General features: G+C 35.5%; 1 protein-coding gene across 1 annotated transcript in view; it reads left to right on the top strand.

Moving 5' to 3' along the window:
- Nucleotides 1–1,617: 1,617 nt before the first annotated feature.
- LOC135650271 (DNA polymerase epsilon catalytic subunit A-like) overlaps nt 1,618–25,940 on the top strand; it is a 36,950-nt gene continuing 12,627 nt past the window's right edge. The window contains exons 1-26 of the mRNA XM_065169558.1: nt 1,618–1,751; nt 1,863–2,128; nt 2,255–2,320; nt 2,439–2,498; nt 2,632–2,727; nt 6,830–6,990; nt 7,203–7,291; nt 7,983–8,200; nt 8,710–8,796; nt 8,890–9,024; nt 10,669–10,791; nt 12,745–12,828; nt 13,164–13,328; nt 16,041–16,217; nt 17,945–18,058; nt 18,567–18,671; nt 19,364–19,482; nt 19,568–19,706; nt 19,784–19,878; nt 20,093–20,198; nt 20,272–20,351; nt 20,467–20,643; nt 23,286–23,370; nt 23,546–23,626; nt 23,708–23,851; nt 25,824–25,919. Coding sequence (XP_065025630.1) covers nt 1,967–2,128; nt 2,255–2,320; nt 2,439–2,498; nt 2,632–2,727; nt 6,830–6,990; nt 7,203–7,291; nt 7,983–8,200; nt 8,710–8,796; nt 8,890–9,024; nt 10,669–10,791; nt 12,745–12,828; nt 13,164–13,328; nt 16,041–16,217; nt 17,945–18,058; nt 18,567–18,671; nt 19,364–19,482; nt 19,568–19,706; nt 19,784–19,878; nt 20,093–20,198; nt 20,272–20,351; nt 20,467–20,643; nt 23,286–23,370; nt 23,546–23,626; nt 23,708–23,851; nt 25,824–25,919 — 2,964 coding nt within the window. The 5' untranslated portion in view covers nt 1,618–1,751; nt 1,863–1,966. The remainder of the gene's footprint in view (nt 1,752–1,862; nt 2,129–2,254; nt 2,321–2,438; nt 2,499–2,631; nt 2,728–6,829; nt 6,991–7,202; nt 7,292–7,982; nt 8,201–8,709; nt 8,797–8,889; nt 9,025–10,668; nt 10,792–12,744; nt 12,829–13,163; nt 13,329–16,040; nt 16,218–17,944; nt 18,059–18,566; nt 18,672–19,363; nt 19,483–19,567; nt 19,707–19,783; nt 19,879–20,092; nt 20,199–20,271; nt 20,352–20,466; nt 20,644–23,285; nt 23,371–23,545; nt 23,627–23,707; nt 23,852–25,823; nt 25,920–25,940) is intronic.

Below are 25,940 nucleotides of genomic sequence, written 5' to 3'. Positions count from 1 at the left end.
AGTAAATTTTTAGCTTGGACAATCAAAATCTACTCTAACATAAATATTTTATAAATATCTTGAGAAGAAGCACCCTGCACAAATATGGGATGAAAAAAACCCAAACTCTAATTTTTGGGTACCCAACTAATCATACTTTTTATTATTTAGTTGAAAAAATCATGAAAAATTAGCTAGATTTGTTTTCATCAAACAACACCCTTTTAATTTTGGTGAAAACATAGTTTTATTGATTATTATCAAGATGCTATACATGTTCCTCTTTCTACTGTTACACATGTCGTTCATAATCTTTATAAAAAAAAGTTTATGAAATTTGTTCTAATTTTTTATGGATATGTTTATATTTGTTCTGTGGAGTGATCAATGACAAATGCATTCCTACATGAGAGTCACAAGCTGATTGACAATGATTGGACCATACAAAAAGGAGTTATCACATTTATATTTTTTTAATAAATGACATACAACTGATAATATCTATAGAATGATAAAAATTACTTTGGAAAAATAGGATTTGGTTATTTTTTAATAATTTTTTTGATAATATATCTACAAATATGATTGCTATTCCTGAATTATAAGAATTGTGTTAACTTGACTTTTGATGGTCCTCTTTTACATATCAGGTGTTCTTATCGTATTTTAAATTTATGCTTACAAGAACATGATAGATCTCTTGAAACTTTTTTTCTTCTATTAAATAAACTGTTATATTCTTATGCGGACCATCAAGTAATAAAAAAGTGAGCTGGATTTTGTGAATTAAATGGTAAAATCCCAAAAGATTTTCTAGGGATATCTAACTTGTGAATTACTTAATAAAGGTTTTAAATATAAATAATTATTATGTATTTTTATTATAAATAATGTAGAACAAGTAAGTTTACACTCACAATATTATAATGTTTATGCAAAAAAATTAGAAAATCTAAAATTTTTAAGGATGCTACTTATATGTTATCCCCACTACTCATGTGTTTTTAATTGTTAGCACTAATGTTGTTGAAGCTTTAGAAAAAAATATATGAACATGATACTGATTTAAACATGAATATTATGTCAATGAAAACTAAATGGATAGTTATTTTTGTGTTTTGATCTGATTATTTAACTACTTATTATGTAAGTTTAAGATTAGAGGTTGATATTGTAAAAAAAAAATTAAGAAAAATAATAAAATTAGAAGGCTAAAAGTAGAATTTAGAAAGAAAAAGCTGTTTGGCAATTATTTAACAGAGGTTTGTAATAAAAAATATTAGAGGAATTTTTTCGGTAAATTGTTTTTTAAGAAATTCCAAAAAAAACGATTCGCCGAAGGCAACGGTTCGCCGGGACCCACAAGTGCATGATAATTCACGTAATGAGAACGACCTACCTGCTTCGTGAATGGCTGCAAAGGTAGTCCCACAGTACGATTTTTGTGGGCATTATTTTGTTTCGAATCACGTGGCAGGAAGGTTGCCCATAATGCAGGTGGTGCACAAAGATGGGCCCCGAAGGACTATTTTCTGGGCCTTACCCATTGTCTCAAACCACATGGCAGGTACGTTTGCCCATTTCGTAGGAAAAAGGTGTGGCTCGTCAAAGCGATGCAAAGCGCGGGAAAGTGTTCCTGAGGAATCCCTTTTAAGGGGGAGTTCTCGGCGCATCTGAAGGAGAAAGAAGCTCGGCTGAACTGGCAACGGTTCTCGAAAAGGCTCGGATCGAGACAACAGATTGAGGCGCGTCGGCGACGGAGACTAAACAAGGTATTCTCATCCTTTGCTTCTTACCACCGTGTGCTGCATCGATCAACGGGTTTGGGGATATGCTGCACTGTTTTCTTGACCGAATCGTTAGGGTTTTCTTTGAATGTGTAGCGATTCGTTTTCTGCTGGAACGGGGACCAATTTTCTACGTAGTTGAGGTGGAACAAGAAAAACCCCGAACCAGCCCTTAACCCCAACCATTCCGTGATACCACCATGAATTCCGACAGTCGGCGGCGGGAAAGGTTGACCTATGGAAGAAACCCGTCGAAGCAGAAACACCGGCTCAATGCCGAGGAGGTGCTTGAGCGCAAGCTAGGGTTCGATCTCTTCACCGAGGGCGACAAGAGGCTTGGATGGCTGCTTACCTTCTCTCCTGTAAGAAAATTTCATCCACCCTTTCCCATTATTTTCTTGTAGCCGCACATTTACTTAGTACTTCCAAACCGTTCTCCTCACAGTATTCGTTTCTTGCTTGTGTCTGATATGTTATTGAATTTCCAGTCATCATGGGAGGATCAAGAAACCAACAAGATCTACAGTTGCGTGGATCTTTACTTTGTTTCTCAGGTTAGTTTTGACTAAGATATGTACCTAGATGATCTGCGCTGGCAAAGGAATTATCTTGGTTATTAGTCTGGTTTGTCATTTAATCGTGATGCAATTTTTTTTTTTTTTCGGTTTATAGGATGGATTGACCTTCAAAGTGAAACACAAATTTCCACCTTATTTTTATGCTGCCACCAAAGTGAGTGATAAATCCTCTTCAGAAGGAACTCTGGAAGTTCGTAGCTTAATGGCTTTCTGATGCTTGAGGCGTGATTCTTGACCGAATGTTTCTTTATTGTAAGTTAAAGTCTGATATGGTTGCAATTCTGCAGGATAAGATGGAGTTGGAAGTTGAAGCATATCTTAGGCGTAGATATGAAAGACAAATAACTGATGTGGAGATTGTGGACAAAGAGGACCTGGATTTAGTAAGCTAATGCTATCCAATGATGCGTTCTCTGATATATCATTTTGTATTACTTTTTTGTTTTGATGTTTCATTATTCATATCTTCAGCTTGATAAAATGATTTCTTCCATTAAGAATAATAATGCATAAATCAATATCCTGGAGCAGGTCATTCTCGCCTTTTGTTCATCTTGATCCAAGTGTGACATGCCATCATGGAATGCTTCGATAACTTAAGGAGATTGCCTTCTGTGCCATTTGCTCGAATAGTTTAAAGTGATTAGTGTTACAAACTATCTGTTTCTTAATGTCATTATCTAATCTTGACAAAGGTTACACTTTGGAAAAAATTGTAAGTAGTCACAAATGAATTATATGAATATGTTTATCCCAATTACATTGGCAAACAATTAAACCAGCATTATATGCATCTACAAAAATAAAAGTGGAGGAAGAGAAGGAACAAGGAGAAAATACATGAAAATAAAGAAACAAAAAATCTAGCTTGACCTTTCTTTAATCATGAAATGCCCATCATTTAAATCCAACATGTCCTTTATTTGGGGATATCTAGTTAGATGTTTTATTATAACTTCAATATGAACCAAAGGTAGTGAAAAGCCAGTACGATGAAACTTCGTCACATGTAGGATTATCCTTAGTTAAGAATATTTGTCCAACAAAATAGTATTTAAAGAATTCCATGATATTTTTGACTTCCATCATATTGATCTAATAAACCCTAGAATCTAATATTGGCCTAAAGTGATATTCACACATATTAGTCACATAATACTCTAAATACTAACAATCACAAAAAAATATTATTGAAATTTAACTGTCTAGGACTAAGAAATTGGTGTGTATATATGACAAACTTCTTGCATGGATCATGTAGACTACTGGACCTTTTCTAGCAAGGTTTTCAATTTTGAATGCTAGACCAGCATTGGTCCTTGGACCGGTATTCGGTTGGTCCATTCTAGCATATCGACACATGCTATGTTGGAACATATTGTGCTACAGAGATGGGGGATGAATACTGGTCGGACTGTACCGAACAGGGTGAAATTGCAGTCCTTATTTCTTGGAATATATGGTATAGAAAATAGAAGCATAGCCTAATAACTATATTGATCATGTCTTTTGAAGCACACATCTACTAGCAAGAGTCAATTTGACATGTGTTGGATGCTATGCAATATCAAGCCCTTGTTCTATGAAATAGTCTATTTGATATAAGGAATCAAATCATATCTCTGACTCATCTTTTTGACCCATTTACCTTGAACTAGTGAGTACATAGATTTCCATGGCTCATAAATTTGAGTTGTTGGATCTCATAAGATCCCTAATGAGCCATAACCTGGCTGCATGCAAAAAAATAAAATCCAAATAAAAGAAAAGGAAGGTGGAAACATTGAAAATTCTTTGTAAACCATCCTTTTCTTGCCTCATTCTTTTGTTGCTAAAGTCAGGGAAGGTTGGCCTTTTGTTGGTTCAGGTTGAGGTTCAAATCTACCCCACTTAGCCTTACCAAATGACTGCAATCAAAGCTAGGTTCTTCGTGAGCTCTCGTATCAGGTTTCATATGATGTTAGGTTGGTGAAGGATGATATTTGGATGCAAGGCATCTATTTCTTCTGATGGGAGATTTAATCAATTTACTATTCTTGTGAGGTTGTAAGTTTGTTGTCCATCTTTGAGAGCTCTGTTTCTTATGTTGATCCTGTTCCACCTATTCCTTTATCAGAAACTTGCTTGTTTCTCTTTCTTTCTACTTGGAGGGTCACTTCAATAAGATAATTATTATTTTTGATGCGCTTTTCCTTAATTTTAAATCATACATTGTGTTCACTGGTCTTCTTGATTATTGGGTCCTGATGTTTTTCTAAAGATCTATCTAGCTAAAACGGATAAGAGTACTAGTTGGTTCCTCAAATACAAGGATCAAACTAGCTTGGCATGATTGCTAGACCCATGCCTGTTACTCAGTAGCTTCACATGGTCTCTGATGGCATATCATGCCTTTATGTCTTGCTAGTAGCCTAGTACTTTGCTAGCATCATCATATATATCAATATTTTAAATGATTATAGCCCAAATATTGAATTTACCAAAGTACCTTGATGCTTTGACTTGGGTATGATGTGTCGAGCACAACTGATCATGTGCCCGACATGTTTCTTGCGGTAATTCAGGATATGAAAATACAACTTAAAAGAGTCCAAGTTTGGGATGGTGATACAGCACATATGAGTCCATAATTAAAATATTTGAAGACACATATAACGTGTTTGCATAACAAATAACTTTATGTTTATATATTATTGAAAATCACTATATATTTCTGAATGTTTTATTTAGCCATCCGAAAACTAAAAAGAGGTTTAATAGATTTATAATATTTTTGAAAATGATTCATTTTTTTGTTCTCTTTTTTATTCTTGTCTCTTATCTTCTTTCCTATCTTTGCTCTCTTTCCTTTAAGATGTGTTTATGTAGAGCTCGAATGAAAATGCATTAATGGAGAGGATCTATAGGACTCCTTTCTCTCTCTCTCAATAGTTGTGTGGAAAATATTGGAAACTCTAAACATGGTTCACTTATTCTTCTCTATTTCAAGCAGCTTGTAGTGACAATGACATGCCTTGTATAATGGTATGCAGTACCGAATGGTACCGCCCGGTACGGGTGGTACGTACCGGTCCGACGGCATACCAGTATGCGGACCGCCCAGTACCGCTACAGTGCTATATTGTAGTAGTGCTACAGTGCTATAGTATGAAAAATATATAAAATTATTCGGTACACCGGTAATGTACCGTACCGAGCCAATCTCGAAACACTGGTACGGTACGGTATTGCATACCTTGCCTTGTATACCTTTTGTCTTTCTCTTGCCTATTTCCTCTCACGTTCTTCTTTTCCCCTCACTGCTGCTATGGACCTTGAAGGAGTCCAATAATCTGAAACCTGGACTAATATTTTGACAAGGGATTTTTATTTTTCATTTTTCTTAATAAATTTCGTTGCTGTTGCACCCTCTCTTCTTCTCTTGATCTCTTCCCTCTGTTGATTACCTTCTCCTCCTTTGCTTCTGCTTCTATTTGTGTTCTTCTTTTGCTAGTGTGGTTGGTTGGAATCGGCTGATTGCAATTCGAATGAGCCAAGTTGGACTCATATTTCATATTGACATTTATGTATTATTGACAAAAGTTAAGTGGGGGTAAAATGTGGATAGATGGTAGTATCTATTTCATGTATAATAATATTCTGAAGATATCTGTATTTTGCTACATGCAATATTTTCAGTCATGAGACTTATGATTCTTAAACTATATACACCCTTTACACGATTATGGATCAAAGGAATTTCCAAATCCTCATATCTAGTTTAGCTTGATTAATTTCTTCCTAATGAAAATAAAATTATAGGTTTGACGGATTTGGTAGATCTTTGTTGTTACAAAGTCAATTGTTCTTTTATCCTTGATGAATGCATGTGTTGAGTACATGGGATTGCAATTATACTGGATATCTAAGTTAAGGAAATTGAAGCCGCAAACTATCTATCTTGGCATATGCTGTAAACTGCTTTAGGTTGTATGTTGCAGATGTTTAACTATTGTACACTGTACATGTCAACTGATATTTTACCCCTTGTAGTGTATCTAAACTATCATCATTTGCTTTTCTTATTTATAAAATGTTGAGCTGGGCTGCTGTGCTGCCGCCTATCCTAAAAGCTTAAGCTGATTGGAAGGAACTAAATTTATATTTAAATCTTGACATCCTTCCTCACCATGGACCTGACCCCCTTCTATTTTGAGCTTAAAGTTCCCTCTCACCTGCAAGCTGAATGAAAGACTAATGGACTTGACACATGAATGCAATTATAACTGATGGGCTGCTTTGATTCCATGATAAAACGATGAGTTTGGTTATCACATATCCTAAAAGCATAAGCTTTTGGGGATGGTGGCAACCTAACAGGTCAAGTTATTGTGGTATATGTTATAACAAATGTTTTGTATTTCTTACATGTGATTATTGATTCTTTCTTCGTTATTTAGCTATCATAAATGCGTGGTTTTCTAATCAAATATCTTGCTATGCCAGAAAAATCATCTTTCTGGTTTGAACAGGTCATATTTAAAGCTCAGCTTTGATACTGTCCAGCAACTAATACACGTCAAGAATGACCTTATGCATGTTGTTGAAAGGAACCAATCAAAATTAGATGCTGCAGAGGCATTTGAATCTATATATATTGGTGGAAGGTAGTAACTTACTATTTTACTAATTCTGTGCACAAAATAGTCAATGTTGTTGTATATGCCATAATGCCAATCATCTAAAACTTAAGTTTTCATTCTATGTTCACTTCTTTTCTTTATGGTTTGGTACCTTGGCTTTGTTTTTTGCCTGTATTAGGTACTCACATATTACTGTCTTATCTAAATGTTTTTGCTTTTTTGATTGTCTATTTCAGAAAGGAAAGGCCACAAGATCTAATGGATTGCATTATTGATCTTCGTGAATATGATGTTCCCTATCATGTTCGTTTTGCTATCGATAATGGTAGGTTTTATGTTTATGTTCTTTTCTTTGTTTGTAGAAACTGCATAATCCTATATGATCCATAGTGGTAATCAAGGATTGAAATATCGTATCGTACTGGAGTTTTGACGTTCGTTCGGTACAGTACGATAATGTATACCGAGTTGTACACTATTCAGTATACCGCTCGGTGTATATATATATATATATATATTCGTCTCTCTCTTCTCCTAAGGGGGGTGACGTCGCCTCGTTTATATATATAAATTAATAAATATATATTTCTATATAAAAGATTATATATATATATATATTTATAAAAGGTGACATCGCGTCGCCTTTTCCTTCTCCCATGCAGGGCGACGTCGTTGAGGTGACACGACCTCAGCGATGTCGCCTTGTTTATGTATATATATATTTATATATATATATATATATATATATTTATTTATTTATAAAAGGTGACGTCGCGTCGCCTTGGTGACGTTGCCAAAAAAAGGCGACGTCGCCTTTTATAAAAATATTTATATATAAAATAAATAAATAATATATATATATATATATATATATATATATATATTCTGTCCGATAACGGGCGGTCCGTGTAACGGTCAGCTGACGAACCGGTACGTACCGCTCGGTACGGATGGTATTATTCGAAACTGTATACCTTGGTGGTAATACCTAATAATGGAAATGTTATTTAATGCAGATGTTAGATGTGGTCTGTGGTATGATATATCTGTCTTTAGTGCTGGTATTTTGCTTGAGAAAAGGTCTGATCTTCTTCAACGGGCAGAAGTTCATGTTTGTGCATTTGATATTGAGACAACCAAGCTCCCTCTGAAATTTCCAGATGCTGAATATGATCTCATAATGATGATTTCATACATGATCGATGGACAAGGGTACTTGATAATCAACCGGGAGGTTAGACAGAATGCCATTTTAATTGACATCCTTAGATATTGGAGCTTGATGTTGCTAATTTCAAATTCTTGAATAGATATTATATTTGTTTTCCACTGATTAAATTCTCGTATTGTCATTGTTTTCCCCCATTTTTCTTAAGCTGCTATAAGCTATTAATGTTATATTATTCTGCACAACTAATGTTTTCTTCCTTCCGGAGATCCTTCTCAGTTTGCATGATACTGAACATTAATTGATAATCATCCTGGGTGAGTGAAATGGCTTTGGTGTTATTTTATGTCTTGAAATGCGACCTCATAGCACTAATGGCAATACTGTTTGAACTATTAATAAATTAAGATCTGATTTGGCAAAGGCAATAACATGTAATATTTCATTAAAAGTTGTCTTAAATTCTGTATTTCTTGGTTTGCTCGCATACTATCTCTGCAATGCTGGAACTCATCTTTCATTTAATTTTGGTCAATCAACTGTATGCTTATGCATCCCCTGTTCTGTACCGGTAGTGTGTTGGTGAGGATATTGAAGATTTGGAGTATACTCCAAAACCAGAATTTGAAGGTTGCTTTAAAGTAAGAAACGTGAAAGATGAGGTATCTTCCTATAAATCCTGTAAATTAATTATTATATATGTCATCTGTAATTTAGAATCTTGGTCTCACTTCTAAGTTTTCTTGGCATGGCAGGGAGAGCTTTTAAAAGCATGGTTTGCCCACATGCAAGAGGCTAAGCCAGGTATATATGTCACTTACAATGGAGATTTCTTCGACTGGCCATTCCTAGAGAAAAGAGCTTCTCATCATGGTATTAAAATGAGTGAGGTGTGTGCAGAATATTCTTTCAGATAACTATATGTAGCTGCACTCAAGATGTGGCGTATATACCTTATACAATTCCACCTTCAATTATGTGTAATGCTGGAATATCATGATTTGTTTGCTGCATTTGTACAAGCACAATTCAGCCTTTCCCCTAGATGTGCTCATTTGTTGTCTTATTATGCTTACTCTTGTTCCTTGTTCAAATCTATCTTTTGCTGCTATCACATAGTGAAGGTGCAAGTCTAGAATATCATGATCATGGTTTGACATTTTGGGTACCAGACCCATGCTGGCCGTTGGCCAGACTAGTACTACTCCAAAATGTGCTAGGCATACCAACACACGGTATGACAGCATGGGCCTAGTATTTTAGATTTTCAATTCTAACACTCTCCTTGAGAAATTAGACTTTTCCTTCAGAAGACTTTTAAGAATGGAAGATATTTTAGTGGAAGGGAGAAGGTTTGGAAGAGGGTTGAGAGGAGGGAAGGGAAAGATAGATCAAGGAAAAGTGTTGATGATGACTGGTTTATAGAGTGAAAAGAGGAGTGATCAGCAAGGGAAGGGGAATAGAACTAGTCTGAAAATATCATTTTCTATCAGTTTTAATTCTTATCCACTTGTGGCTTTGGTATGATGGTATACCAACACACGGTATGCCAGCATTAGCCTAGTACTCTTTTCTTAAATATTTTCGCTAAATCAAACATGAATTATAAATTAAGCCTCTAAATCAAGTCACTAAGCTGAAATATAGGAGCTGATACTTTAAGAAGAAAATGTAGTCTCCGGTGAAAATGGATCTGAATTTAGAATACCATTTGTATGATTCTACTCTTAAGTTAGTGCCCTAGCCTTATGGACCTCCTTTCTCTCACTGGCTGCCTTGGGCTCGATTGTGTGAAATACTCTTAAAGTGGACCAGACTAGTTCACTTCATTTATAAGTGAACTGATTAGCAAAACTGCTCGAGACCCCTGCTTTTTTGGCTGATATGTAGGTTAAATCAGTAAGGTTGCTCTACATACTAGTCATATGATGGAGCTGTATGTACCAAGGATTTACATACTGAGCTGTGTCAACAACGGCCATTGTCAGACTGGTTGGCATATTATACCATGATACACTTCTGGAAAATAATATAATTTTTTCAATTATCAGTCATGATATAGTGGTCAGTATGGTCGGTATGATTTGACATTTGAATCTTGAGGTATACAATTTTTAAGGGTGCTATCATGTGTGAAGCAATCCATAATTAGAGGTCTTTTTGCCTTGGAGAAATATGTTAATAAATTCTTCCAACTGTGAATTGTCTGATGTGCTTTGTTGCTTATTCTAAAATTTTGTTAATATTTTAATTTTCCACTAAATGATGAGTTGATTTTAATCATTTTATAATGAAACAACCTAAGATTGATAATTTGAGAGTGTTATGGTCCATGTAACACATGAAAGATTTCCCAGTGTCTGTATGATATGCTACTATTCATGCATATGATATTTCTTTGGTTTTTTTGTGGACATTTCAGTACATAATTACTTATCACTCAACAATTGTTCTTGTAGAAGTTATTCAGTCAGTATGCTGCTATCATTAATCTGTATCTTATCTCATATATAGCTTGCATTTACTCCTTTCAGGAAATTGGTTTCCAGTGCGACAGTAACCAAGGGGAGTGTCGTGCCAAATTTTCTTGTCATCTTGATTGTTTTGCTTGGGTGAAACGTGATAGTTACCTTCCTCAAGGAAGCCAAGGTCTTAAGGTGAATAAACTCAACTTGAATCTGATTAATCAAGTTCCATAGTTGGAACATTTTGGTAAAGACAAAGCACTTGAATACACATACACACACATTTATTTCCTGATTTGTTGAACTAGGTGGTTTGTAACTGTGTGTGTGTTTGTGTGTGTGCGCATGTGACATTTTCCATTTTCTTTAATCTTTAAGTTATATGCAAAAATCAAGGCATGTAAAATTATAGTTTTCTTGTGTGTGTGTGTGTGTGTGACGTTTGGACATATGTTGATGCAAGTTTATATTTTGTTTGAAAGGCATTAACTTCCTATATTAGATTTCTACAACTTTGGTTTTCTTTGATAGTGTAAGAAGTAGATACTATTGGTTATCTCATTGCTACTCTAAAGGACTTAAATACTGGTCAGATTGGTACATATAGACTTTATTTACTGGTTCAACCAAGAACCAGTGTTGAGATATATAGCTCAGTTTTGGTACAGTGCCATTCATTTAACCTTTTTTTGTTTTATTCAATTATGTAGGGTGGTGCTGGTTTGTACCAGTGATTTAAAAAGCGCTAAGGTCCAAAAACGCCCGAGGCGCTAGGCGCTCGCCCGAGCGAAGCGAGGTGCTAAAATATAAAAATATATAATATAGTTAATAAATATAATTATTTAAAATTTTAAATAAAAATAATTAAGAGGGCTCGCGGGAGGCGCGAGCAGCTGTGAGGTCTCGCGGGAGGCGCGAGCAGCGGGAGTCGCGAGCAGAGGGAAGGCTCGTGGGAGGCGCGAGCAGCGGGAGGGCTCGCGGGAGGCGCGAGTAGCGGGAGTCGCGAGCAGAGGGAAGGCTCGCGGGAGGGCTCGCGGGAGGCGTGAGCAGAGGGAAGGCTCGCGGGAGTCGTGAGCAGCGGGAGGGCTCGCGGGGGGCGCGAGCAGCTGGAGGGCTCGCGGGAGGCGCGAGCAGCGATAGCGACGAGCAGCGGCAGTGGGAGCAGGAGCGACGAGCAGCGAGATCGGGAGCGCCAGCGGTAGCGGGTTAGGGTTGGGTAAGGGTTATATCGGTTTAGTTAGTTCGATTGAACCAACTAACAACCGAACCAGGACCGAACCAAACCTAAAATCCTGGTTCGGTCACTTGGTTTACCCAGGTGCTCGCCCGAAGCGCCCAGCGCCTGGGCTCGGGCGAGCGCCCAGGCGGCGCCTGTTTGAAGCGCGCCGCCTGGGACATTAGCGAGGCGCTCGGGCGCTCACCTAAGCGCTCGCCTCGCCCGAGCGCCTCTTTCAATCATTGGTTTGTACACCATTCAGTATAGTAGTACTGTACCAGTCCGATAGATCACTAAAAGCAGTATAAGACCAGTATTGAATCCTTGCCCCAGCTGACACTGACAAAATGTGATATTTGTTTTTTTAAATGAAAAGTAACATTGGATTCTTGTACTGTCTTATTTTGTGAACAATCTTAATTTGTTTGGGCACTGACCCAGCAGAAATTTTATGGAAGGATTTTTTAGGCAATCCGACTAGAGTTACTAGAGTATTCTGAGGGCATATATTTACTTAATGGTGTACATATCAGTGGGTCTGCAGGCACTATGACACAGACTTAAAAAACCAGATAAGTTCTTATTTTTTGTGAATTTGTTCTTTCTTCAACCTTAAGGATTAGGTTGTACATTCCTGGATTACAATTTTTGTAACATGTTTTTTGGTCATTATATTCTCAATCAAATTGTGCCCGATTGTTCATGAACACAAATAATTCTATTATTTTTTAAATCAGTAACCACACATATTCATCTTAGCTTCATCTCCAGTAATTACACTGGATTCATTAGTCACTACTTTTGACTACCATGCTTTAGTTTATGAGTAACTAAGGTAGCTGCAGTCTTTTACACTCCAGGATCCTGCAGATACCTTCCCATAATCTGTTGACACTCTTTTAGACTCACACATTTCTGTTACTCACCAGGCTGTTACAAAGGCTAAATTGGGTTATGATCCACTGGAGGTGAATCCAGAAGACATGGTTCGTTATGCCATGGAACAACCACAGGTACATGAGATTTAAAGTTTTGACTTGCTCACTATGTGCTATTGTACAAATAAGGATCCTTCAAAATGATCCAAAAGATATCTTTGTTGCAGTCGCACTGCCTAACCCTTCTTTTTTTTGAGGCAAAGCAGCAATGCTACGAGCTTATTTCATTAATAACACAAAAAAGGAAGAAAAGAGAAAAAAAACAAAAAGAAAAGAAATAGAGAACAAAAAACAGAGAACCAAACAATGAGGAACAAAGCTTCTGTTGATTTTTTATATATTCTGCTCTAATTTGATTCTTGTTCATAATGTTTTTTATTTGAATTTAATTTTCCATGATGTTATCTCAGATGATGGCATCATATTCTGTGTCAGATGCCGTGGCAACATATTTTCTATATATGACATATGTTCATCCGTTCATTTTCTCTCTTGCAACTATAATTCCTATGCCACCAGATGAGGTCCTCCGAAAAGGAAGTGGAACACTTTGTGAAATGCTTCTTATGGTGCAGGTACGTTTATGGTTTGTTTTTTCTCAGTGCAAGCTTACTGTCACTCCATTACATCTGTTATCATATGTAATGCATTGATATTATACTCCTATAAATATGTTGTTTTGAAATGATTAATGTTTTGGTTTCTCAAGTTTTAGCATGCTCCTTTTATTCAATTGTTTTTGGTTGGCTTCATGCTACAAAACTTTTTGTGTGCTCTTGAAGAATCAATTCATTCTTTTATGAAGCACACAGATTAAACTGGTAGTGCACTATACAGTACATAGAATCTGGTGCACAATGCCCTGAACTGGCCAATGTGTCCACTGATGCACAGCACTTATCAACATGCATTGGAATATCAGTCCACTATAACCGGGGTAGGGGGTTTCCATTTGGTATTTGACTAGTACATACATATTCATGATACTTTAGTCCATGATTTAGGGTTGGTTAGGTAAGTCCATGATATAGTGGCCATCCCTGGGCTAACAAGGTCAGAAAGTGAAACTTATTAATTTGCATGACATGTCCTTAGACTTGGGTTCAGACAGAACCTGAAGGATCCATAAGAATCATAATTAAATTTCTAATGGTCATTTAGTTCTTTTTAGCACTGAACTCAACTTGTATTATAACAAGTGATCTTCAGTAACTCATGCTCATATCCTGAAGGTCATAAGTTTTACAGACACCCACAACATCATACATAATTTTCACCATAAGGTCTGCAACTTTCAGGAAAGTACATATTCCAGACTAAAGTGATAATAAGACGTGAATTGTAGCATTCTAGCATTGATTTTGGTGTTGATCATAATTCAAGAAAAACATTCTAGCATTGAAGATATTAATTGTAGGCTTGTAGCCAATTTAAACATTTGACAACAACAATAGCCAACTAAACATCCACAGGCAAAATAAGTCCATAATCCAGATTCCAAACAGTACTTCTGATCACAGATGAGATCAATTAGTTCCACATGAAACCTCACATGTAACTAAATGCTGATAATAGTAAATTACAAGATACTTAATGGTTTAGGCATACAACCAAGGCCCAAATGTCCCACCATTATCTTTGGTAAGAACGTGCATATGCTTGATGTTTGAGATCAAGTTTCATGTGTGACTTTACAGATGTCAATGATGATTTGGTGAGGTCTAAACAGACTTCCGAGTTCCAACTCCAACATACCACTTGCCAGTGGTCCAGATATATCCTCCTGGATGAAAAAAAGAGGTCCAAATTCCATGGAGAACATGTCTCCAAAAAGAGGTCCAGATATATCCTACTAGAATTCTCCACAAGACTACTTTGTTTTCTTTTATTCTTTATCATGTGGAACATGTCTCCAGTTGAAGGCATGTAGCTTCTCTCTATGTTTTCTTTATCATGTCATGTAATTAGCTTAAATAGTTTTATTCAATGATGATACACTGGTGACTAATGATTAATTAAGACATAATTAGAGTATTTAAGAAGAATTAGCTTAGATTGACCATGTATTGGCTTCTTACAAAGTTTATGAGCTTATTGTACTATGTTTAATGGATAATTAGAGGCTTATTAATGCATGTTTAGGTATATACACCTAAACATTTATGATATTTCAACATTTCATCCTTGAAGAAGTAAAGATAAACTGAACCTTTTGAGATATATTCAGTTGTTCACAGACTAAGATATTTAGATAGTTTAGATAAATTTATACTTTTAAGAAATAATTGCATTCTTAAATATTCTGAGTTGGATAAATTTGAAAATTTTGAATATATTCACATTTTCATATATTCAAATATGAATTAAATTGACTCGCATCACTATTTGTATATAAATTTTTTCTATATGAATAAGGGTAGGTGATAACATACTATGTAATATCCAGCTCCACTTGAGCACAGAAAAGGATTCAGATGGATATTGTTGATCCACTTTATCCCCCATTCACAGAGCTAATTTAGTTTAGCTGGATGTTCAATCCCCATAATTGCTAACCAATATGGTGGGGTACTACCGTACTAGTATTATAGAACAATGCAGAAGGATTACGAATTTTGTGTTTCTGATGTCATCTAATATGTTGAATATCTGACCAAAATAAGAATTCTATTTAACATGATTGAACTTGTATAATGTAAATCCCACATGCATCGTACATGGACACTTATGTATGCATCCTAAAACTGTTTTCATATATCAGTACAACAGCAGAAGAGTTGTCTGCATTGTCATGTGTTTGTCTGTGTGCATCTCCCTTTGTGATTATGTGGTTCTATGCTAAAACACTTGTACAAACAGTTGTGATATTTGTATTTCTGTTTAATACTTACAAAGATTGGCTAACACACATAAAACACGGCAATTTTCTCTGTTCAACTTAAGCACTGATATTTTGCTTCTTAAATTATTCAAGAGTAACAACAACATTTCCAGTAGATATTCTACTTTGTGGACAGGCATCTCTGGAAGGAGCTAACTCTTGGTTCGATTATTAATCTTCAGCATCAGTCAAACTTCGCATGTGCTAGCTATTTCTGTTTGACATGTAAAATTTTGTTACCAATAGAAGTCATTAATGAAATAACACGTTACATGAAATAATATGATGTTATGATGTTGAGCAGTAATGAACTCAAGTTTAGCAATCAACATATGCTTCCGTGATCATTTTCTTTCTTCTGTTCCTTGATGTTTATCTGACATTGTAATTCTGTTTCTGTACACAGGCATACAAGGCTAATGTTATTTGTCCTAACAAGCACCAATCTGATCCTGAAAAATTCTACAACAACCGCCCTCTAGAAAGTGAAACATATATTGGAGGGCATGTTGAATGCCTTGAAAGTGGTGTTTTTAGGTCAGATCTTCCTATTAAGTTCCAGCTTGATCCATCTGCATATGAGGTACAACTTTAATTGTGTTTGCTGCTGATAGATAGGTGGCTTTATTAGACTTCATACTTGAATAATTAACTTTTAAGATTTTTTGATTGGCTTTTATAAATATATAATTTATTATATCTTGTAAAACATGCAACAACCAAGTATAACATGCATAAATGCCATTCAATTATTTTGCACATTTACTGAGCTAAACTGGTACCTCTAGCTTTGATGGTAATGTCTTGGAAGTACTTAATTCTTGTTCTCTAGTTTTTTCCATTTTTACTCTATAAGAACATGACTACTGTGTCATGGGATTTCTCCAATAATTTGTTTTGTGTGGAATTTCGTGGTTTTGTTGAAGTATGCTGGTCCATTCCCAGACTGATATGTACTGCCCGTTTTATACCGTTTCGGGTGGTATAGAAGTCCTTGATCTATAGTATGTCTAAACTAATATGAAAGGCATGGTTTATTTGCACTACAAAGGAAGCCAAGTTTTCTTCTTAAATGGCTCCTGACTTTATGAAGTTGTCTTAATAAGTACCACATGTACATTGTAGCTTCCCCTTTTCCTATCAGGATCTAAATAATTTATTTATGTACATTACATTGATTCAAAATTTTTATTGTGAAAAGATTGGATAGCGATTAGACATTGGAAAAACCCATATCTGTTTCCACTTTCCATATCTAATCAAAGGATACATATTCAGCTATCTGATATAAACATATACTAAATTTTCTAGCCGTGTATTTTTTGAGACAAGAAGTGGACGTTTATTGCACTGGAAAAATGAGAAAAACAATAAGATTAAATAGTTGGAATAACTAATCAAATAGCAATTGTTATCAGGTTTTGTAAAAACTAATTTTTATCAGCTAGGAAGTAGGAAAAAAAAAAAATCAGATTTCAGGTCTCTTTCTCCTCTTTTCTCGGTTTCTACAATCAAGTTAAATGATAATAAATTAAATCTAAGATACAAATCAATGGGATATGAAACAAAATTGCTTAGTGGCTAAGCATCAAAGGTAGAAAATTTTCTATATGGATCCATCAAAGAACTCTTAATTCTTTATTTAATTAGGCCTTAATTATGTATACATGGACTAATAAACTCTTTTTAGTCGTTAAATACTAAATCTTGCGAAAATATACATTGTCATCAAGCTAATTAAATGAAATTAACTAAGTATTAGATTGTAACAAAACCTTGATTTGAAGAGAAGTGTGATCAGATTAGGAGATTGACTCACTCTTCTTATCCAATTGAACCTAGAATAATTGTAGGAAAACAAAATGGTATTACACTGTAATGTAGTTATAGTGTGAAATTTTTTAGTTTGGCTCAGAAGAAAAGAAACCTTAGGATCCACATCAGGATAGCATAATTCAAGAGTCTAATAAGTCTCTGACTAGCAGACATGTTGATATGGATCTGTCACAGCTTGTGGATGTGGACACTACAGGAGGGAGTCCCTTGTGGGTTGACTGTTGACTATTTATTTTTTTGTTCTTGTTGCATTGCAGATATATATATGAGTGCATACTTTCTCTAGATCTTTCCATTTTCAACCATCTTAGTCGTGCCTTTGTTTATTTAGTTCAAAGAGTAATGAGTTTGCCCTCAGTTATTTTTCCACCTCCATCATGAACTTTTTCATGGATTGAAATCTTTCTCCATGAAGTTTTGCTTATTCATTTGTGTGACTCTATGAGATTTTGTACTCACCAGAATTTTTTTCAGCAATTAATTGGAAATCTGGATCGTGACCTTCAATTTGCAATTACAGTGGAAGGAAAAATGAGCATTGAATCAATTGCAAATTACAAAGATGTGAAGAATGCTATAATGGAAAAGGTCCTTTTCTTTACTGTTTATTCAATGCTAAAGTTTCAAATGTCACATTAATGTCGCTTTTTCTGTTGTATTTTGATCAAATAAAATGTTGTGTTTTGAGCTTTTCATGCATTTATTTTCAATCAACGAATACAAAGCATAAAGGGATTTGGGGTGAGGCATTATATTGTTAATTGTCATTGGCATCCATATTATAAGCTTATGCGTAATAAGAAATTAAGTGGTTTCTTTTCCTTATGCATTCTTGTTTGGAAGCTTTACTTGTCTGATCTATAATAGCTGCTCCTTGGCCATTGTATTGTGCTGTTATGCGGCGAAGCTTATTATCCTTTATTACACAAAAAAATGTATCATATGAAATATATATGAAATGATGTTTTCACCAATTCTTATCAGCCTTAGGTGAATTTACTTATGTGGCCTGCACTTGCTCGCACTAGTAATTTGCTAACATGAATGAATACATTGTGGAGCTCACTATCTTCTTTTTGGTACTTTCAATTTGCAGCTTATCTTCTTGCGGGATCATCCGACATGTGAGGAATGCCCACTTATTTATCATCTTGATGTTGCTGCAATGTATCCAAACATCATTTTAACAAACAGACTTCAGGTACTATTATACAGTGCTCAACAGGATTTACCCTGCTATGATTACATTGTCATTATATTTGTTTCTTTAATAGAGCTTTTGAAGCAATATTTTCTTATTTTGACACAAAGAAACTTGATTGAAAAAATAGTTTATTTAGAAAAAAATGTGGTTAATCTTATTTGCTTCCAGTTAGTTGCATTTTGACTTCATAGCTTGAAGTCCATTCCAGTTATCTTGGCTACTAATCAAACCAGTATGAGGAAATGTGTTTAGATATTTTTCTTTGACCTGGGAATACCCAGGAAAACATTATCTTTCTTAAAAATAGATTTGATTGTGTACTGCTGACTGTACTAGTTATCCTGTACATCAGACCAGCTGTACATCATGTAGATTCCTGAATATACTTGTTATCCTTAGCTTGCTTGCTTGTCATTATATCTGAATTAAAGTATATTAATTAAATAAATTATTGGATCTGAATTGGAATTTATTAAACTAATACACTGTCACCTCATGTACATGAAAGCACCTTTATAATGTATTTACTGACTTGATTATTTTAAATTATTTTTGCTCTATGCTAGTCATCTGCCACTTTATTTGAAATATATATTCCAACTAATGATTTTTTTTATGAAGAAAAATTTAGAACATCTATGAGTCTATGTAATGCTGATGAAATATCTGAATTTTATTAATAATTGCAGCCTCCATCAATAGTTACAGATGTAGTCTGCACTGCATGTGACTTTAATCGTCCAGGAAAAAATTGCCTACGTAAACTAGAATGGGTTTGGCGAGGAGAGACCTACATGGCCAAGAAGAGGTTCGATTTTAGTATTTTTATTTTTTTTCTTTAGAAAAAGCATCTTCAGTACTATTATATGAAAACATGCTATTTCTGTGTATAGTGATTACTATTACATAAGGAAACAAATTCAGTCAGAACTTGTTGAATTTGGTGATGGTAAAACAATGCCATTTCTTGATCTCCCCAAATCAGAGCAACAATTGAGGCTGAAAGAACGCTTGAAGAAGTACTGTCAGAAGGTACAGACAACTCCCTAGCTAGAGATTTTGTTCCTCTTAAGAAAACTCATAAATAACTTGGTGATGACACAAAACAGGCATATAAAAGGGTTCTGGACAAGCCTGTGACAGAGCTTAGAGAAGCAGGGATATGCATGCGTGAAAATCCCTTTTATGTTGACACAGTACGAAGGTCTGTTAGTATTAGCTTTTGGTTCCTTGAGTATGCTTGTTTGGTACTTGGTTAAGTCTGCAGCAGTCTTGTCATTCCCCTTTTTTTTTCTTATGTTGGGTTGGTAGTCTTTGTCAAATTTTTTAGTTTTTTACTCTTTGAAAGCACATAAATCCTTCTTGTTTCAGTGCATGCATTCACTCATAAAATCTTTTAAAATCTATTCAAATTTCAGTTTCCGGGACAGACGGTATGAATACAAAGGACTTAATAAGGTATGGAAGGGAAAATTGGCAGATGCAAAAACTAGCAGAAATCAAATGAACATTCAGGAAGCACAGGTTAGAGTCAAATTATTTTTTAAAGAATAAACGTGGGACTATATTAATCTGCTTATTTCATTTGACATTTCAGGATATGGTTATCCTCTATGATTCCTTACAACTCGCTCACAAATGTATACTCAATTCCTTTTATGGATATGTCATGCGCAAGTGAGTTCAGTAATATGTTTGATCATATACATTTAATGTGATTGGATCTACTTTGCTAGTTTGGCCTGATGATAGCAAGTGGATACTATTGACAATCTTCATGTGAATTATAAAGGGGTGCAAGATGGTACTCAATGGAAATGGCAGGAGTTGTCACTTATACTGGTGCAAAAATTATACAAAATGCTCGTTTACTTGTTGAAAAGATTGGGAGGCCACTGGAATTGGATACAGATGGCATTTGGTGTGCGCTTCCAGGATCTTTTCCAGAGAACTTTACATTTAAAACAAGGTAAGTTCCTTTTGTTCTCGTTTCTCCTCAAGTGTCATACACTGCTTTTTTTTTGTCTTCTTATCAAAACATGTGTTTTCATGATTTGCATACTTGGTTATTTTTTCACTTGTTGGATAAGGTTTTTACCTCTAGGTTAAGTGGCCCAGGCTTTACTATGATTCTTTGGCATTACTATTAATTTTCTACTCCAGGTGCAATCTATACTTGGGCTTCCAAGACAAGGCTCTACTAGGAATTTCCTTGGTTTTATTTACAAGATAGTTTTCTTTTAGTTGTCATTCTGAGAGTCAATATATGTTTGCTCAAAGTTGGAGTATACTTATCTGGATTTTGATACCTATGCTCATTTGCTGCATATGTTGAATATGGAAGCTGGTGATGCACAAATTTAGTGAGATAAGGAGCTTTGGTCTAGATATGGTTAACAAGTAGCTGCTTTTCTTGAACAAATCATTTTATCATCCATCGATCTGTCTAGATATAGGCAAAATACATGGCAGAGATGCTCTTAAAAGTTAAGTACACTAAACTAGGATATTACTTTGGCTTACTATTGCTTCATGATACCGAACACATCTGAACAAAGATGATGAAATTGGCTGAAAGAATTATGTTCCGTAAGAGGCTGTTAAAACAGTTTAGTTCTTTTAATTTCTTAAAGTTTTAACTAAGCTTTTCTGGCTTCCTTGCTTAAAGTGATACTGTCCTGATATGCAATATTGTCGAATATGCAAAACTGGTGGTTGCATATGTCGCTGCGTAAACAGGAAATATGAGGCAGCATTTGCTTTTTTTGCCTCACTATTGCTGTTGTTTATTATTACTAACATAGAATTGAACCTTTTCACATTTCTTCTACCTTACAACTTGAGCAAGTTTTCATAGTAAAAATCAATCAATTCTTTTTCTAAAATGGAAGCATATCATTCTGTAAATTCTCAATATAGCTGCAGTTAAGTTCATCTATGAAAATCTAAAACAAACTATATATCTTTTTATTTGTAACAAGTTTTAAAATTTTGATATTGATTGGACCCTGACCGAACTGGTATGGATCCAGCATGTATGGGCATACGAGTACACGGAATGCCACATTATAATTAGCATCAAGAAGTGGGGAGGAGAAAGAGGAGAGTAACAGGCAGGTGGCAGCAGTTTTACTGCGAGCAGCACGAGCAGCAGGTAGTAGTGCCGGGGAGCAGGGATGAGAGGGAGGGAGAGGGTGGTTGTTCTAAATTCTCAGACATGAACAGCCACTGGGATCAAACTTTTTAGGTTTTAATTAAAAGGATAGCAGCAGCTATCAAATTTAGAAATAAAAGAAAACTCGATCAAACTGCGTGCTGGTTCAGCCTGGTACTATTCAGTCAGGCAAGGCTTTTAACCAGGGTTTGTACTTTGCACTACACATGTTACATATTGTCTTCATTTGTCCTGACATACTGTGTCTATTGTACCTCGACTTGCCCACATACAGTTTTGAACCGTGGTTTATACTTTGTACTATATGTGTTGTCTTCACTTTTACCCATGTACTTTATGTGTCTATTGTACATTGACTTGCTCACATGGAGTTGTTGCTTTACGTTTGGCTTTCTGAGTCTTGCCCACATACTCACAACTGTCCGTATATGTAGTCAGAATTGGTAGTCTGTGCCAAGGTCTACAATACCGAATGATACTGCTCGTACCGAGCAGTACGTACTGGTCCGTCAGCAGACTGGTACACAGACCGTCCGCTACTGAGCGGTACCGTTGATTGAGGCGTTATCGTCGTTGATTGAGGCGTTATCATTGACGGTGACTAAGGGAGAAGAAAGAAGAGGGAGAAGGGGAAGAAAGAAATAGGAAAAAAAGGGAGAACCTAGAGATCGCCGCTCTACTCCTCGTCTGTCGGCGACTTCTCATCCGCGTGCTAGAGAAGATGCATCGGCGTCACGGGGCAGAGAGAGGCGAAGATTTTTTTTTTCTTCTCTTCTCGGGTGACGTTTCTTGCAAATCTTTTTTAGGCAATGTCGCCGGAGAAGGAAGGTGACGTCGCAATTTTTTTTTTATCTATGACGTCGCCTCGACGACGTCACCCCACATAGAGGTAAACCGAGAGGTTTCCCTATATATATATAAACTTTATATATATATATATATATACCGAGCGGTATATCGAAATATACCACTCGGTATACAGTATCGTACCATACCGAATAAGTCTCGAAATTTCGGTATAGTAAGAATTTCAATCCGTGCTCTATGCTGTATATCAGTATGGGTCTCGAATATGTAATAGTATGTTCAAGTTAGATTAGTATATGAATGTGTGCTTCCTAGTTCCTACTTGCATTCCAAGAATCGCCAGTTAAAAAGTTTACTTTGGTTCACCTTTTCCCCTTAAGTCTTTTTTCCTTTTTTTTTTCCTAAAATTCTCATCTTCATTCTGTTAGATGGCAGTGTTGGTATCTAGATTCTATGTTGACTAGGCACCATCTAGAATTCTAGTTAATGTGGAGAAATTTCTTGCAAACTAGGTGTTCAAGTGAGGTTGATTGGTTAAAATATGTTTGTGATATTTCCTGTTTAAGATATTCAGATTTTTATTTTATTTACTTTTTGAAGTCCTGACTGCAATTTTGCATTTCTTTCAGTGATGGAAAGAAATTCACAATTTCTTATCCGTGTGTTATGCTTAACGTTGATGTTGCCAGAAACAACACTAATGATCAGTACCAGGTGAGGATAAACAAACCACAATTTGCATTTAGATTTAGCTAAGGTTATGCTTTTCTTTATATCATTTCCTACTTCAAATATTATATGATTTTGTTATCTTTAGGAAGATTGTCTAATATTTTGGTGTTACTTGTCTTGCTAACTTCTGTTTGCTTTCCTGATGTCACTATCTCAGACACTTAAAGATCCTGTCACCAGAACTTATACAACCCACAGTGAGTGTTCCATTGAATTTGAAGTGGACGGGCCATACAAGGCAAGCAAATTGCAATTTTTTCTGTTTCTAAGGTATAACTGTTTCTCCATGTACGTCTTTGTGACGGTTTCTCTGAAGCAGGCAATGATCCTTCCAGCTTCAAAGGCAGAAGGAATTTTAATCAAGAAGAGATATGCAGTATTCAATTATGATGGCACCCTAGCAGAACTCAAAGGTTTTGAGATCAAACGCAGAGGTGAGCTGAAGCTCATAAAAGTATTCCAGGTATCTTTCTCTCTGGTAGAATTTTGATGTCCATTTTATTGAATGACTCTGAGTTATGATAGGCACTTTATGATTAAAAAAAGAAATGTAAGTAATCATTATATTCACATGGAACAGAGTATAAGAATGCTATTGCTATTTTAATTGTTTGGTAGCCTTATATGGTTTTGTTGGTTAATTTTTTGGTTGTGCCTTGCTGTTGGGTATGATCATGTTTCCAAAGCTTATTGATCTAGACCATTTTCACTTAATCTTCTATATTTAATGCCAGTGTTCATCTAAACTAGGACGTTGCTTCAGCTCTTGAAAGTCAATATCCAGTTAATTGCCAGACATAAGTTTATGCACAATTTTTATGAAGCCTTCTGGGAGGTGCTCCATGACTGATTCTATATTGGTTGAAAGGAGTTGGATGATCATGATGATGTTCAAGTATTATGATTGCCATTTTTATCATTGATATAGTCACTTGTTTGAAAAGTACTTTTAACTTCAGGTAGAAATTTACTAGAATAGTTGGAACCAAGGTTCGCTGTACCGTACCGACGTTCCGACCCTGGCTCGGTACGGTATGGTACCAGTGTACCGGGCAGTACATCAGGGCATACCGAATATTTTTTTTATTTTTATACTGTAGCACTGTAGCAATACTACAGTATAGTACTGTAGCACTGTAGCGGTACCGGGCGGTCCGTGTACCGATAATCTGTCGGACCGGTATATACCGCCCGGTATATTTTGGACCATCATATTGGTGCTCATCCGTGGTTTAATATCTGTAGCAGACTAACAATTTTTGCTATATTTTGGATCAGTGTAGATAAAACAGTTGTTGCAGAATCATAAGTGAGAATTATGGTTTTGGTTTTTGCTAAATCTTGTGATCTCATTATGGTCAGTTCTCACTTAATAAAAATAGATGATCATTTGATTACTATCAAGAATGATATATTATAATAGCCCTCTTTTTTCACTAAGAGGGTAGTTACACAGAAGGATTTTAAAGTCTTCTGGAAAATCATGGCTAATCAATATGAATTGATGGTGTCAGATTTATGTTCTAGGAAATTGATGAAAAGGAATAGACATTTTAACTAAAATTATTCCGTTAGATGCAGACATTTGCTGCTGGTGAATGTTCCAACAATCTCTACTGTAGCCACAATCCACTTTCTTTTTCTTTTATGAAGAGAAGAAAATTTTTGATTTGTGATAATACCTTATATATGATATGTATCTTTGACCACAATTAATTATTGGATTATACCTAACTTCTGTCTGAGCTTAGTAAAATGATATTAACTTAATGTCTAACCCTAGTCAAATCAAGTCTTTCCTAGAGTGGGGCATCAAATCTTGAATATTAGTGGACCATCAGAAATATTTGCATTTATTTCAATTGAAATCCGGATGACATTATGAGCAGCAGTCCAAAATTGGCTTGATTTGTCAATGATGGAGCCAGAAGAACATTTCTTCCTTGTATAGCAAGTAACTAAATGGTGTTTTCTGGAGGTCAGTGGTGACTTGTATAGCATATTGAGTTATAACCCATGCTTGGCGTGGGACTAGTTTATGGTATCATGGATGATATCTAATGCTTGCACTGTTAGACAATTTGTTTTTTGGCAAATAACTTTGTGCAGTCAAGTGGCCCAAATCGAAACCTTTCAGAATCATAACTTATACTATGTTGTTTAAATGGAGTTGATTATCTGAATTGGATACTCCAAATATATAATGAAGGTTATCTTGTAGATTTGCTATCTAATTAGCTACACTCTGCATGATGCCTACTTCCAAATCTTTTGTTAGTCACATACAGTTGTAAACATAATATCAAAACTGCTTCTGCCTTCATGCTGTAAGCTTATAGTTCTTTTTCAACAAACCTTATTGTAAAAATAAAGCCTCATTTGAGCAAGCACATGTCCAAATTCTTCATGAATTCCCACAAATGTCCTTCTACCAGGCTGAGGTTTTTGACAAATTTCTTCATGGATCAACCTTGGAAGAATGCTATGCAGCTGTTGCATCTGTTGCAAACCGCTGGCTAGATCTTTTAGATGTAAGCTACAATGCTGCTGTT

Source organism: Musa acuminata, chromosome BXJ3-9, assembly GCF_036884655.1.
Source record: "Musa acuminata AAA Group cultivar baxijiao chromosome BXJ3-9, Cavendish_Baxijiao_AAA, whole genome shotgun sequence".
Lineage (NCBI taxonomy): Eukaryota > Viridiplantae > Streptophyta > Magnoliopsida > Zingiberales > Musaceae > Musa > Musa acuminata.
The sequence above is the reverse complement of the archived record's forward strand: the minus strand, read 5'-3'. Positions and strand labels throughout refer to the sequence as shown.